Source organism: Monomorium pharaonis, chromosome 3 (assembly GCF_013373865.1).
Source record: "Monomorium pharaonis isolate MP-MQ-018 chromosome 3, ASM1337386v2, whole genome shotgun sequence".
Taxonomy (NCBI): domain Eukaryota; kingdom Metazoa; phylum Arthropoda; class Insecta; order Hymenoptera; family Formicidae; genus Monomorium; species Monomorium pharaonis.
Genome location: NC_050469.1, coordinates 21,671,594 through 21,685,579, shown reverse-complemented (window position 1 = coordinate 21,685,579; position 13,986 = coordinate 21,671,594). Strand labels below are relative to the sequence as shown.

At 37.9% G+C, this 13,986-nt stretch overlaps 3 protein-coding genes across 14 annotated transcripts in view; 2 read left to right on the top strand and 1 right to left on the bottom strand.

Annotated features, from left to right (window-relative positions):
- Positions 1-176: 176 nt before the first annotated feature.
- Positions 177-4,770, top strand: LOC105837880 (poly [ADP-ribose] polymerase). Its single transcript, XM_012683038.3, has 5 exons — positions 177-552; positions 1,093-1,234; positions 1,324-1,853; positions 1,976-2,181; positions 2,312-4,770. Exons 1-5 carry the CDS (start codon positions 439-441, stop codon positions 4,266-4,268), a joined length of 2,949 nt encoding a protein of 982 aa, XP_012538492.2. The 5' UTR covers positions 177-438; the 3' UTR covers positions 4,269-4,770.
- A 302-nt stretch (positions 4,771-5,072) lies between these two features.
- LOC105837868 (26S proteasome non-ATPase regulatory subunit 10) lies at positions 5,073-8,762 on the top strand. Its single transcript, XM_012683014.3, has 4 exons — positions 5,073-5,850; positions 5,918-6,016; positions 7,953-8,241; positions 8,472-8,762. Exons 1-4 carry the CDS (start codon positions 5,740-5,742, stop codon positions 8,666-8,668), a joined length of 696 nt encoding a protein of 231 aa, XP_012538468.1. The 5' UTR covers positions 5,073-5,739; the 3' UTR covers positions 8,669-8,762.
- A 185-nt stretch (positions 8,763-8,947) lies between these two features.
- LOC105837864 (myosin heavy chain, non-muscle) overlaps positions 8,948-13,986 on the bottom strand; it is a 35,477-nt gene continuing 30,438 nt past the window's right edge. For 11 of the 12 annotated variants that reach the window (XM_036285061.1, XM_036285062.1, XM_036285070.1 and 8 more), the window contains 2 exons: positions 10,430-13,965; positions 8,948-9,346 (listed from right to left, as the gene is read on the bottom strand). In XM_036285061.1, the coding sequence (XP_036140954.1) occupies positions 9,220-9,346; positions 10,430-13,965 (3,663 nt within the window). In that variant the 3' untranslated portion in view covers positions 8,948-9,219. Of the gene's footprint in view, positions 9,347-10,144; positions 10,236-10,429; positions 13,966-13,986 lie in introns of all 12 variants that reach the window. The other variant, XM_036285063.1, reaches the window with a different exon arrangement.

The following is a 13,986-nucleotide window of genomic DNA, read 5'->3' as shown; positions in this document are numbered from 1 at the left end:
TTTTAATGGATTGATTAAAATTAAAAAAAAGCTTTTGTGCTTAAAAAATGTTCAATGGTAATTGAACATTTATTATTAAGAATCAAATCTAAAAAATTAATACTACTGCTGTGTGTGTATGTGTGTGCGAATAACAGTCCAAATAAAATTAAAATTAATCGATAAAAAATATTGTTTTTTTCTATTTTAATTAACGGTCATGAGGCACGAATGTCTAGACGCGACGCGACCGAGACGATGAGCAACCACTGATCCCGGAAATGACAATCGTCCGACGGCGTGAGCGTGCGTGCATTCGAAACCTACCGTTACCCGATGCCGAACGTGACCGGTGTCAGCGCCACATGTTAGCCGGTGTTGTCGCGCGAGCCATTGTATCGTTTCTCATTCTTTTCGCAGGCATCTCAGAGTATCGAAGTCAAGGTGTCGTTCGGCGAAATGGATGACGATACGAAGTATCTGGCGGAATACGCGAAGAGCGATCGCTCCAAGTGCCAATTATGCAAGGGGCCAATAAGCAAGTCAACCCTGAGGCTCGCTGCAGTCGTTCAGGTACGTGGCGAGGAAAGCGCGCGAATTACGCGTTATTTGTGGTCAAATATGTTCTAGTATCTTTGGGGATTAGTGGCGAGCTACGTTTCGCGCGGCAGAGAGATACGTGCGCTTATCATTGAACTAATGATCTTGTGTAATGATAGCGCACCCGATGGTGTCACGCCGGATAACTGCGTCACCTGCGCGATGCCATCGCTGTTACATCACACACGATGAATTATTCAGTTATTTGCATGCAGTTATTTGCTTTCTCTTTGTTCAAGGTGTTTCCTTGTATTCAGGGTTCAGATAATACAAAAGTTATATAAACGTATGTTCTTATTTCCTGCTGCGTTAGAAAGTTTAACGCTATTTTTGTCCTTGCAACATGATATTGGTTTCTTCATTTGTTATTGTTTTCTATGGACTTTTTAAAACACTTTATAAATAAATATGATTAGTCGTGTTTAGGAGATTCTTTCACTTTCAAAACTATACTTATTCGAGATATTTGTATGAAAAATAAATTACATTATAGAAATATTTATATATTTTCAGAGTCCTGTTCATGATGGAAAGATACCCAGATGGTATCACTTCAAATGCTTTTTCACAAAACAAAGACCAAGTTCCACCGATGAAATAGGTTGTTTTGATCAAATTCGCAATGAGGATCAAGATGCGATTCGAAAGAAACTTGGTTGGTAGACGAGCTAAGCACAATCTCTTTCTAGTTTAAATTAATTTATTTTATCACTTTATCTATTTTTTCTATTTTTACATTCACAGAAGAAGCTCGTAATGCACCTCCCGTAGGAAAAGGAAGGAAAAGAACGAAAGCTGGCAGTGGCGGGGGTGATTTTAGAGTGGAATATGCTAAGTCCAGTAGGTCCACTTGCATAGGATGTCAAGAGAAAATAATAAAGGACGAGGTGAGAATATCAAAAAAAGATTATGAAAGCGATGAAGCCAGGAGATATGGCGGTCTGGACAGATGGCATCACGTGGAATGCTTCGCAAAATTAAGAGCAGACATGGGATATTACGAGAGTGGAGACAAACTTCCAGGTGCCAAGCAGCTTTCCAAAGAAGACCAGCAGAGTCTGAAGACTTCATTGCCCAAAGTGACACAGGGCGAAGTGCCACCACCTCCTAAAAAAATCAAGGATGAACCCGAAGATGCAGAAGAACAGAAATTGATGAAAAAACAAAATGATGAGTTGTATGCTATAAAGGATAAGATATCAATCCTTGAAAAGAAAGAAATGATTGCATTGTTGGAAAAAAATCGTCAGGAAGTTCCATCTGGCACATCAAATGTAATATACATTTATATTGTGACACTTAATAAATATTTTTTTCTTTAATTATACAAATCTATCTATAATACATGACTTTTAAGCAGGTTTATTATATCATTTTAATCAAATTTTGTTTACAGATCATAAGTCTTTTATCAGATATATTGTACTTTGGAGCTCTAGAACCCTGTCCAAAATGTAAAGGACAACTCGTATACAATTCTGGTTTGGGTTATAAATGTACTGGTAATGCAACAGAATGGACTAAATGTGAATATGTTACACAGGATCCAAAAAGGAAGAAGTGTGCAATACCGAGTGACATGAAGGAAGATTTCCCAATTGAGTAAGTCTCGGTATATCTCTTATCAAACAAAGTGGAACTTCATTAAACAGATTAATTCTACACATTTCTTTATTTTAATAATTAATAAACATAATATAAAAGTTTATTAAATCTCATGATTTGTTTTTAGGTCATACAAGTCCAAAGTAAAGAAACGAATCTTTAAGATAATAGCATCGTCATCAAGTTCTGTTAAAAAAGAAGAAGATGAAACAGATGGACCGAAAGTACAAGGAAAACCACGTCCTCTAAAGAACATGCAATTTGTTATATTAGGTCGTACACAGAGAGACAAAGAGGATTTGAAAAAAGAAATTTTGTTGTTAGGTGGTACTGTTACGACAAAAATCCACCAAGATCTAGCTGCTGTAATTTCAAATCAAAATGAAGTGGACAAAATGAATAAAAGAATGGAGGAAGTTAAGTCACACGACATTCAAGTAATAACGGAAGATTTTATAGATGAAGCAAAAGAGTACACGGACGCTCCCATCATGCTCCTGAAAAAGAAAACTATTTCTAGCTGGGGTGGCGATATTAATGCTAGGCTTTCTAATGTTATCGCAAAATCCAATGCTTCTAAGAGCAAAAGCAAATTTGAAAAGTCAAGTTCAGGAAAAATGAAGGTAAAGGTAAAAGGTGGTGGAGCTGTTGATCCTGACAGTGGTTTGGAACATATTGCGCATATTTATCAAAGAGACAAAGATAAATACACCGCGACGCTAGGTCTAACAAACATACAGGCAAAGAAAAACAGTTATTACAAGATACAAATTTTAAAACACGATCGTCAAGAAAGATATCATTTATTTAGAAGTTGGGGTCGGATTGGCACCACAATTGGTGGCAACAAATTGGAAGAAATGTCTTTGGAAGAATGTATAGAACAGTTCGAATCATTATATGAAGAAAAAACGGGTAACCAATGGAAAAATAGGGCGCATTTTATTAAGCAACCGAACTTAATGTATCCGATTGATCTAGACCATGGAGATGAGAATATTGATGCTTCTTTAGATTCAGACATCAAAAGTAACTTACAGAAACCGATCCAGGACTTGATGCGCCTCATTTTCGACGTAGCGGAGATGAAAAAAGTTATGCTAGAGTTCGAGATAGACATGGACAAGATGCCACTCGGAAAATTGTCTAAGAAACAAATCGAGAAAGCATACGCCGTTCTAACGGAATTGCAAGAGTTATTGAAGAAGAGTAACTTGGATCGCACCATATTGATTGACGCTTCCAACAGATTCTACACACTGATACCGCACAATTTCGGAGTGTCCGGACCGAAAATTCTCGAAACAATGGAAGAGATTAAGACCAAGTGCGATATGTTGGATGCCTTACTCGAGATGGAGATCGCATACAATCTTTTGTGTGACAAGACTGACGCAAAGGAGAATCCACTTGACGGTCATTACAAGCAATTGAAGACTGACATCGATGTATTGGACAAGACGAGCGAAGAATTCAAGATGATCGAGAAGTACGTAAAGAATACTCACGCAGCTACTCATACGCAGTACGACCTTGAGATCGAGGAAGTGTTTGTCGTCAAGAGACAGGGCGAGGAACAGAGGTTCAAGCCCTTCAAGAAATTGCCCAACCGAAAGTTGCTCTGGCACGGATCGAGAACGACGAATTTCGCGGGAATACTGTCCCAAGGTTTGCGTATCGCGCCGCCAGAAGCGCCCGTTACCGGCTACATGTTCGGCAAGGGTATATATTTCGCCGATATGGTGTCGAAGTCTGCGAATTATTGCTGCACGCATAGCCAGAGTCCAACTGGTTTATTGATGCTCTGCGAGGTTGCCCTGGGTAATATATACGAGAGATACCAATCGGATTACATTGAGAAGTTACCGAAAGGGAAACATTCGACAATGGGTTGTGGTCAGACGCAACCCGATCCAAAAGATATCTACAAGATGGAAGACGGCGTTGAAGTGCCCTATGGAAAGGGAGTATCTGCTAAGCTCAACAAAAATTCGGCATTATTATACAATGAATATATTGTTTACGATGTGGCTCAGGTAAAAGTACGATATTTATTAAGAATGAATTTCAAATACAAATATTAAATTACTTAACACAAAAGTATGATGTGTTTAAATTCATACAGTTAAGTTTTTTTTTTAATTATACGAAGTTACATTACATTCACTATCGCTATTATTAATTAAAAACAATTACGTAAGTTTCAAGTAAAGCATTTAAAACTGTTTTATCCTTTATGATAATCTTTTTGAATTTTGTGCTTTGTTTCAATTGTATGTAATCTGTTTACGTGCGCCAAATAAGTGTTTGCTACCTCGAATATTAATTCTAGGATTATAATAAATAAATTATAATTTTTTCATAAAATCAATCTTTTGTTTTTTTTTTTAATACATGTACATCTTCTTGTCATCCATTGCATAAACATTTATTAAATCAAGTAAATTATATACTTTAAAAATTCAATAAGAGAAAAATAAAATATGTAAGATAAGTTAGATTATTTTTACATGTAACAAATTATACAACTTGTGAAATATTAACTGATATTACCGATATTTTCTTATAAATAAAATTATAATTTTATTTCTCACTTTATATATAAGAATATCACATAAAATTATTAGAAAAAACTTGATAATTTCAGATATTTTATTGCTATTTTGAAAACTTCATTAGCACTTGATCTTTGGACAACCTGCATGTTTCTTTAAAATATTATTTAAAAAATTATAGATTCCACAAATCATTAAAAAATATTGGAATCTTAATTTAATTTTTTTAAATTAAATATTTAAAAAAATTTTCTTTAAGTTGTAAATTTTATGTAACAATAATAAAATTGTTTAAAATATAAATGTAATACATGTTCAGTTTATATTAGTTTATATATATATATATATATCTCTCTTTTTCATAGTTTAAAATGTCAATTTTAAAATTTGAAAGTGCTTATTTATTAGTCATAACATTTATGTACAGTTTTTTTTTAAACAATAACCATGCAAATACTTTCTAGAAGTATTAAAATAAAGTATATGTAAGATTTACTTAATTTTTTCATACTTATAAAAGCGAAAATTAATTCAAAGAATATGCACGATTCATGGTGTTTTAACGAAGGTTAAAAAAAAAGGTGTGTATGAAATATTAATTTTCTCATTACCATAGCGAGATTATAATCAACAGAATGCATCAAGCTTTTTTATAGCTGAATTTTATAGTTTATCTTTTGTTTTTCTTTCCGAGAAAAAGGGAAGATTTATTGTACAAGAAATTTAATTAAAAAGAACAGACTTTAAGTGTACATACTTTCATGTCGTCCTATTGATACATTTCGCATGTAAACTATGTGACATATGAAATGTTCTTTGCATGTGTGTATGTACCGATCATGTCGCTGCAGCTGTGACAAGAGACAGTTGTGAATGCATGACAAGTCAATATTGGTGACAAAATAACGGAGTAATTTCTGCGCGCGCGTTCAAAACGCGCATATTCATAGCATTGAGAGCTTGTCAATTCATCGGTGGAAGTTTTTGGAGAGCCGCAAAAATGTTGTCGCAGCAAGAGTCCACGCCGTACGATATGGCATATCGCGGCAAAACCGCAGCCGTGAAGATTCTGCTGAACGAGAACGAGAAGCTGAAGACGCAAACGGACAGCGTTCGTATAGCTTTATCCGTGTACCGTGCGCGCTTTTGAGGTTATATCACACTTTCTCTTCTTGCAGAACGGTCGAATGTTGATGCACTGGGCGGCATTAGGCGGCCACGACGATCTGGTCAGACACTTGCTGTCCCTGGATGTACCAGTAGATCCAACGGATGACGTAAGATTAGCATAAGGGCTGCGTTCGGAAAAGATCACCTGAGTGCTCTCGGGTATCATTCTATCATTGTTGTTCGTTGAATGTGAAACAAGGATAGAATGACACCCAAGAGCACTCGGGTGACATTTCTGAACGCAGTCTAGCTACAGCATGATGTAAACAAACGACACGTGCACTTAATAGCTGTACTACGTTGTACTTTTTGCATTTTTTTTTTTAATTGACATGGGGCACATAATTAGCAGAGTTGGATACTAACTTTATAGTCCTAAAAAGGTCCTTTTTAGTTAATTTGGTTAATTTTTAATGATTTAATTTTTTAACTTTAATCAATTAGTTTTGAAATATATAAATCTTATGAACTTTTTCTGTTAAAAATTTATGTGAAAAAAGATTTATAAAAGACATTTCAATATAAAAAGCGTAAAGCTCTGAGCATAAAATCTTTATGATCAGGCACGAACCGATTGATTGCTGGAGATTGAATTTTTGGCACCAATGAAGGCACCACGCGTACAAATCTCACCTCATTCTAATATACTCGATCCCGAAGCATTTCCCCGAAAATTTTCTTTCTTTCATTTTTCTTCACATATCAAGAAACAAGTTTTAAATGCGGCAGATATAATTGACATAATATGCTTGAATCTAGTAAAATCTATTCGTTATTTTACGTGCAACAATTTCGAATTTGGAGCGACGCAACGAACGCAGTATATGTTTTATTGCCGGATTTCTAATAAATTAATTTTGAAATTAATTTCAATTAAAGTGTATTTTAAAATTAAAGAACGCGCGCGCGAAAATAGCCGATGTTAGCTGTTTATTGAAATTTCGATGACATTTTATGAATTGTGTGAGGATATAAACAAAATAGTTTCAATGAATTCTTATATTCTTAAAAAATATCAACTGTCTGGAGATGTGTTAAACATGATACATCTTTATCGTATTATTAATTAAAAATATTATTTATATCCAAAATTATATTTGTCTATTTTGTTAAAACAATTGTCGAACTATATTCTTGTTTGATTAAAAATAGTATAACTCATAATTATATCTAAATAAAAAGACTTATTTTTAACTCTGTTCTTTATATATTTTTAAAGCTTTGTCCGGGTTTGTGATTGTTGTATCTTTAATTATTAAAATGCATTGTATAAAATGTTTAATAATAATCCGCGGCACGCGCTTATGTTTAGATCAACTTTATTTCTGTATCTCAAAATATCATATATCTTTAAGAAAAAATTATAATTCTTGTATTATATCGTGCACCGATTGTTAGTTAAACTCTCGTAATTTCAAACGAGATTCTACATAGATCATACACTGGTAATACAAATAAATAGTACAATCATGTACATTTTTTCTGAAAATATCTCATTCTTTATAAAAATACTTCAAAATACGTTATCTATTGTTAGTAGCAGCAAAATAGTTGAGTTTCAATGAATCGTAAACCTATCTATCTAAAACGCCCCTTAATCATAAATTTGAAAAAATCTAACAAATAATAATAGTTTAACTGAATTACTTTAACATGATATCAAGCAAAATCTTACATTACAACCTCATACAACCAATTCATTCCTCATTCCGAGAGGCCTATCGAAAGAAAGATGGAGATCTTAATAATATACACACTTGAGGACGTATAATTATATTATAATTTTTCCAAAGATCATTTATAAGAAAAAAACTTATAAGAAAATAAGTATAAAGCGAAAATGCGTCCAAAATGCATCGCGCGATACGTTACATATTTTTTTGCATATCCTATTCCTTCTCTCTCTCTCTCTCTCTCACACACACACACGTGTAACGCACGCGTCGCATAATCAGCACGAGACTTTCATTCCGTTCGTTGCGTCGGCTAGATCCTTGTACAAAATCAAACGTTAATAAATCGCGTCACGTCTAAATCGTGCAGACAAACATGACTCCGCTGATTCTGGCGGCGTCCGCTGGCCGCGAGAAGGTTGTTAACACGTTGCTGACCGAGGGAGCGAATGTTAACGCGATGACGATCGATGGTCACTCGGCGTTGCAGTACGCCGCGTCTAAAAACTGGAAGTCCATCTGCATGGCATTGCTCGAGAGGGATGCAGACGTGAACATCGCGGACAAACGGGGTGCCACGCCTCTCCACAGATCCGCCTCGAAAGGCAACATCGCCATCGTAGAGCTCCTCATGGAGTACGGGAAGAAATTGAACATAGGTAGCGAAACGTCTGTATGTCCTATCTGTTTGTCTGTGTGTGTTTGTTGAAATGCAGCTGTCTCTTATTACAGTATAATATATAAAATATCAAATATAATCTATATATATATATATATATATTTATATATATAAATATTTCCAATTGTAACTTAGAAAAGTACAAAGGTTCGCTCGCTCTCGCAAAATCTATACGCAATTTCGTGTATTTTGTTTCATGCTGTTTCTCAGATCAGAGAGACGCGTACGGCAACACACCGTTGCATCTCGCTTGCGAGGAGGATCGCGTGGAAGAAGCAAAACTGCTGACGGCGCACGGCGCGGACTTGATGATCACCAACAGAGAGCGCAAGACTCCGTTGGATCTCGCGAGTCCTGGATTAGTTCGACAGCTCCAGGAAATCAAACAAAAGACTGCGTCAAAGTGAAATGCTCCCTCGCGCAAATTTGTTTTCGTCCGAGAGGTTTACGTGATTTAAGTTTCGTTAAATAAGTCTCCACAATAAATTTATTCATGATTAAGATTTTCTTCTCCAAAATTTATTTTATCTTTTCTCTTTTTTTCTCCCTTTCTCACACTTTTCATATATATAGATAAAATGTGGTCAACGTTTGCGTTTGTTCTATATAAAATGTATCAAAAGTCCTCTATTCGATTATATTATTCTCGTGTTCTCTTTTACTATTTCGCTTTTCATGGTTTTTTCTTTTCGGGTCGTCGGCACCTATGGTCAATCGAACTCTCTCAGGACGATCGTTATCTCGTCGCAATAATCTTAAGGCTTTAAACGCTGTGGGACATCGTCGAAACGACTTTTGATTTTAATTGCATGGAGCTGGTCTTTTATACTCGCGACACCAGACATAGATTTAGTCCGTGTAACGCGGCGAATCGAACAAAAAAAAGCCAACACCCTCTCGACGCACGTATGTACATAATTCACAGAAGTTCGAGAGCACATTGATCTGACTCCGATACTCAATTAGCATTCTCTTCCCCGTCGATGCTCTCGTCCTGCGTTGTTGAATCGTCGCCCGAGCCGCCGGTTTGTACGGAACCGCGTTTCAGCCTCGTGGAGCTCAGACTTATCGGAGGACCACCGCGCCTTTAAACAGATCATATATTATATTAATTAGATACTGCATTGTTGGAATACCTGTGTACAAATGCAAAAAAATATTCGCTATCAGTCAGTAGTTTAAAAAAACTTTTGGATTAAGAAATCCTCCTTCCTCCTTTGTGTAAAAAGGAGATGTTACCATTGTATTGTTGCTGTTTTTCCGCGATACTAATTGATTCTCTCGCTACGCTTACTTTGTGTTGCGAGAGTAATTGTCATTGCGATTGAATTTTGACAGCTGTCAAATTTGTATAGATAGTTATTTATACAATTATTGTTGTAGTTTATTTTCAAAAAGTAAAAAATAAAAAGTTAAATAGCGCGCGTCTGTAGTGTCTAGTAATAGTAAATTTTTAATAATTAAATCAAGCAATTATTAATGAAAAAATATGTTGTACCAAAATAAATTTATATTTAAATTTGCTGCGATAACTTTGGATGCGAAGAATATTGTAAACCGGAAAAATCAATTTTCTAGTTTATATTGCCAAACTATTGACTGATAGTGTGTACTGCAAGTCAAATAATCGAAAACGATAAAAAAATGCATTCACAAACACTGCATTCAAGGAGATGCCGGGGGGGGGGAGGGGGGAAATATGTCACTATCACACACGGTAGCAGTCCAAGTCGGCATTATTATTTTCAGGGTTAGCGGTTTCAAATTAACCAAAAGAGCTCGTTTAACTCACTGTAGCACACTGGGGACACTAATGGGATTGTTTCCTAGCAAAAAACTCTCTCAGGTAGGATACCAATCGTTTTTTCTCTCTTGACACCTACACATGTCAGAAGTTGATCACTTCCTTCAAAGATAAAACACTACTTTAATACTGCCTCATTACGTTCGCCTAAGGTTACAGATACGTACGGCCTAAAAAGTGTAACAAAATAATACATATGTAAATCATCTAACAGTACCTTCTTTCTATTTAATATCTTCCAATTATTAAATCCGTTATTCTGTATCTATTCATATTTTCGGGACTTTTTGATATTAAAATCTTTTTATTCCTTCCATATTTATGTGTGCATGTATGTGATTGAGAATAAAGGACATGAAATTACCTTAATTTATTCTTTAGATGCGTCAGTTCCCGCGTGAGCTCCTCGTGAGATTCTATCATGTCGTCCATTTCTCTCTGCGCTTTCCGTTTCATGGTCTTATGCCTGCTGATCTCCTCCTCTGCTTCGTCCAATTGTCTCTTCAACGCCTTCATCCTGGCATTGACTTTCTCCGACTGTTCTTTATATTGATCGGAGTTTCGTCTTTCGTCCTCCAACTGTAGGCTTAGCTCCTTCAATTTCTTCTCCAGCTTGCGATTGATCTTCTGCTGAGCGAATCTCTCCTTGGCTTCGGTTTCAAGTTGCTCATCGAGATTATTAATCTTCGATTCCAATTGCTGTATTGTGGCCTTAGTCTTGGCACGTTGCGCGGTTTCCAATTCAGTCAACTTAGCCTTGAGTTCTTTGTTTTGTCTTTCTAATAGCAGCTTGTGTGACTCCAACTTTTGCGTGGTGGATCGCTCAGTCGCCAAATCTGTTGTTAATTGCTCGATCGTAATTTGACCTTTTCTGGCACGATCCATCACGATCTCGGCGTTCGACTGCTCCTCCTCTAACTCTTCCTCCAAAGTGGCAATTCTCGCCTCCAGCCTACGTTTCTCATCTAACATCAAAGTGCCCTTGTTGGCGTTATTATTGACCTCCTCTTGCAACTCATCTCTTTCGTTTTCGGCAGTTCTTCTGGCGCGCTCGCTGCTAGCAAAGTCCTCAGTTAATTGCAACAGATCAGCTTCTAAGCTCTTGACTTTTCTCTCAGTCTCCTTAAAGGCAGCTGATAGTTCATCTCTGGCGGCCCTGGCTTCCTCCGTTTCTCTAGTGCAATCCTTGATTTGAGCTTGAAGTTTCTTTAGTTGTTTGAGCGCGTCCTCCTTTACCTTATTATGCATCTCCAATTGTTGCTCAATATCCTTGTAATCAGCCTCCATTTTTTTACGTGCTGCTATAGCTGCAGCACGTTGCTTTCTTTCATCCTCGAGCTCTGCCTCGAAATCACGCAGCTGCTTCACTAATCCTCGACGTTTTTCTTCCGCTTGTTCTTCCTTGGTCTGTAGATCACGCTCGAACTGAGCTCGTAACGCTTGCATGTTTACCTCCAACCGTAGTTTAGCATCTTCCGTGAATTGTAACTCGTCCTCTAATTCTTCTACCTGCGATTTTTGCTCTTGCAATTGCGATTCTAATGAACGTTTTGCTTTCTCCAATTCATGGACATTCTTGTCAGCGGTACCTTGATTATTAACCAATTCGTCCAGTTCCGATTGTAGACCTCTACGGCCTCGTTCAAGTTCCTCAACTTTCTCATTAAGTTCGTCCAATTCACGAGTTAATGATAATACTCTTGTCTCCTTCTCGCGCGCCTCTCTCTCCGCAGCATCCCGTTGCTCTGCGTACTGTTCAGATACAGCTTTCTCCTCGGCTAGCACCTTATCAAAGTTCTTCTGCTTCTTTTCTAACTCCAGTACCTTCGCTCGCTGCGCCTCCAACTCGATGATACTGTCCTCCAGTTCAGCCTGGATCTTCTTCTTCGATTTATCTAGCTTGTCGTTGGCTGTCTGTAACTCCTCAACTTGCCGTTGAAGACCTTCGATGTCTTTCATACAACGCTTCCTGGCCTCCTCAAGAGCAGTAGCGGCCTCTGCTTCATCATCGGCACGTTTCTTGGCTTCGGCTAATTGTACATTTAAACTCAACACTTGCTTATCCAAGGCACGTTTTGCTTCTTCTTCCTCTTCAATTTGATCGTGCAAGCTCTCTTTTTCGCTTTCTAGTGCACGTAATTTCGAACTGAGAGCCAGTTTCTGTCGCGTTTCTTCCTCCAATTGCTGTTGAAGTTCGGTAAACTGGGATTCGTAGGTGGCCGACGCCTTTGATGCCGCAGATGCTTTCAATTCGGCAGATTCCAATTGTTGCATCATACTTTCTGCTTCTTGTTGCAATTTCGCCACTTTTTCAACTAATTCTTGTTTGTTTCGTTCTACCTCGGCCAGTTTCGCATTTATCTCTGCCAACTGTTGCTCTGCTTGTTTACGACGACGATCAGACTCTTGCCTGCTTGCACTGACAGATCTCAATTCTGTAGCCAAATCGGCATTTTCCGCCTCCAAAGATCCCTTTGCCTTTTCTAGAACCGCCTTCGTTTTCTTCAATGCATCCATTTGTTCATTTAAAACTGTCAGTTCTTGCGTATGCTTATGACGCATATCGGCGAGCGTGGCTTCATGCAGCGAGGTTTCCTCTTCAAGATTTTTCTTCAATGTCGCGAGTTCTTGTTCTCGTTTGCTTCTCAACTCTTGCTGAGCTGCGGTAGTGTCTAAGGAATCGAGCAGTTCATTCTTCAACGCCTCGAGTTCCTCATTCAAATCGCGCTTCTGTTTCTCCGCTTTACCTCTAGCCGCCTTTTCAGCTTCCAAATCTTCCTGAAGTTCGGCTAATTGCGATTCCAATTCTCTAAGCGCTTTTTGAGCTTGAGCTTTAGTGGCACCTTCTTCGTCCAATTTCGCCATAATTTGATTAAGTTCTTCCTCGCGTTTACCAAGTTGAAGCTGCATTTCCTCAACTTGCATTTTCCTTTCGGCTAATTGATCCTTCAAATCTGAAACTTCAGTCTCAACTTTCCTTTTGGATCTATCCACCTCCTGTCGTTGTTGATGATCTTTAAGAAGTCTCTCCTCGAGATCAGCGATTGTCGCTTCATGTTTAGCTTTCAATTTCGATAAATGCTTTGCCTTCTCCTCTTCCTCAGCTAAAGTCTGTGAAAGATCATTGGCACGTTCCTCGAGAATCTTTTTCTCTTTTAGCAGCTTTTGATTAGTATCATCCGAAAGAGCGAGATCTTCCTCTAATTTCTTGATCTTGGTGTCATATCCTACCTTCTCCAATTGTAGTTTTTGCCTAGCAGCTTCCTCTTCCTCTAATTGCTCTTCCAGATCGCTGATGTTTAATTTCAACTTCTTCTTCTCCTCGGTCAACGCGGCGCTTCTCTCTTCTTCCTCCTCAATACGTGCTTCCAAATCGTGCAAAATTTCTTCTAGCTCTTGCTTTCTCCCGACCAGCCTAACCCTCATCTCTTCGGCTTCCGCGCAAAGCTCGACCTCTGCTTGCAATTGCTCGGCCAGCATAGTCTTTTCTGCCATAGCCTGCTGATATTTGCGCTCATACTCCTGAGCCGAGTGCAGTTGTAACTCCAGCTTGTCGCGAACCTGCTTCAGTTCATCCTCCTTCTGCGTGAGCTTTTCCTCCTGCTTGGTAACCTCCAGCAAAGGCTTCACCTTGGTGTACAATCGCCACCATTGCCAATTACGCAACTTTAAGTAGGCCGCACAGTTTCTCTGGATAATGCGGATCGCGTTAAGCTGCTGCAGACGTTTTTGATAATTACGCCTGGCCAAGAAACCGCGACAGAATGCCTGGAAATTGACGATTATATCCGTGATCTTGTAGTCCCTCTCCTCCTCCAAGTGGGCCAACACTCCAGCGCGGAAAAAGATCTTGGATTGTCCAACACGATAAAGATTTGGATCCAACTCCAACGCTTGAATCTGTAATAAAAGTTTAGAAAT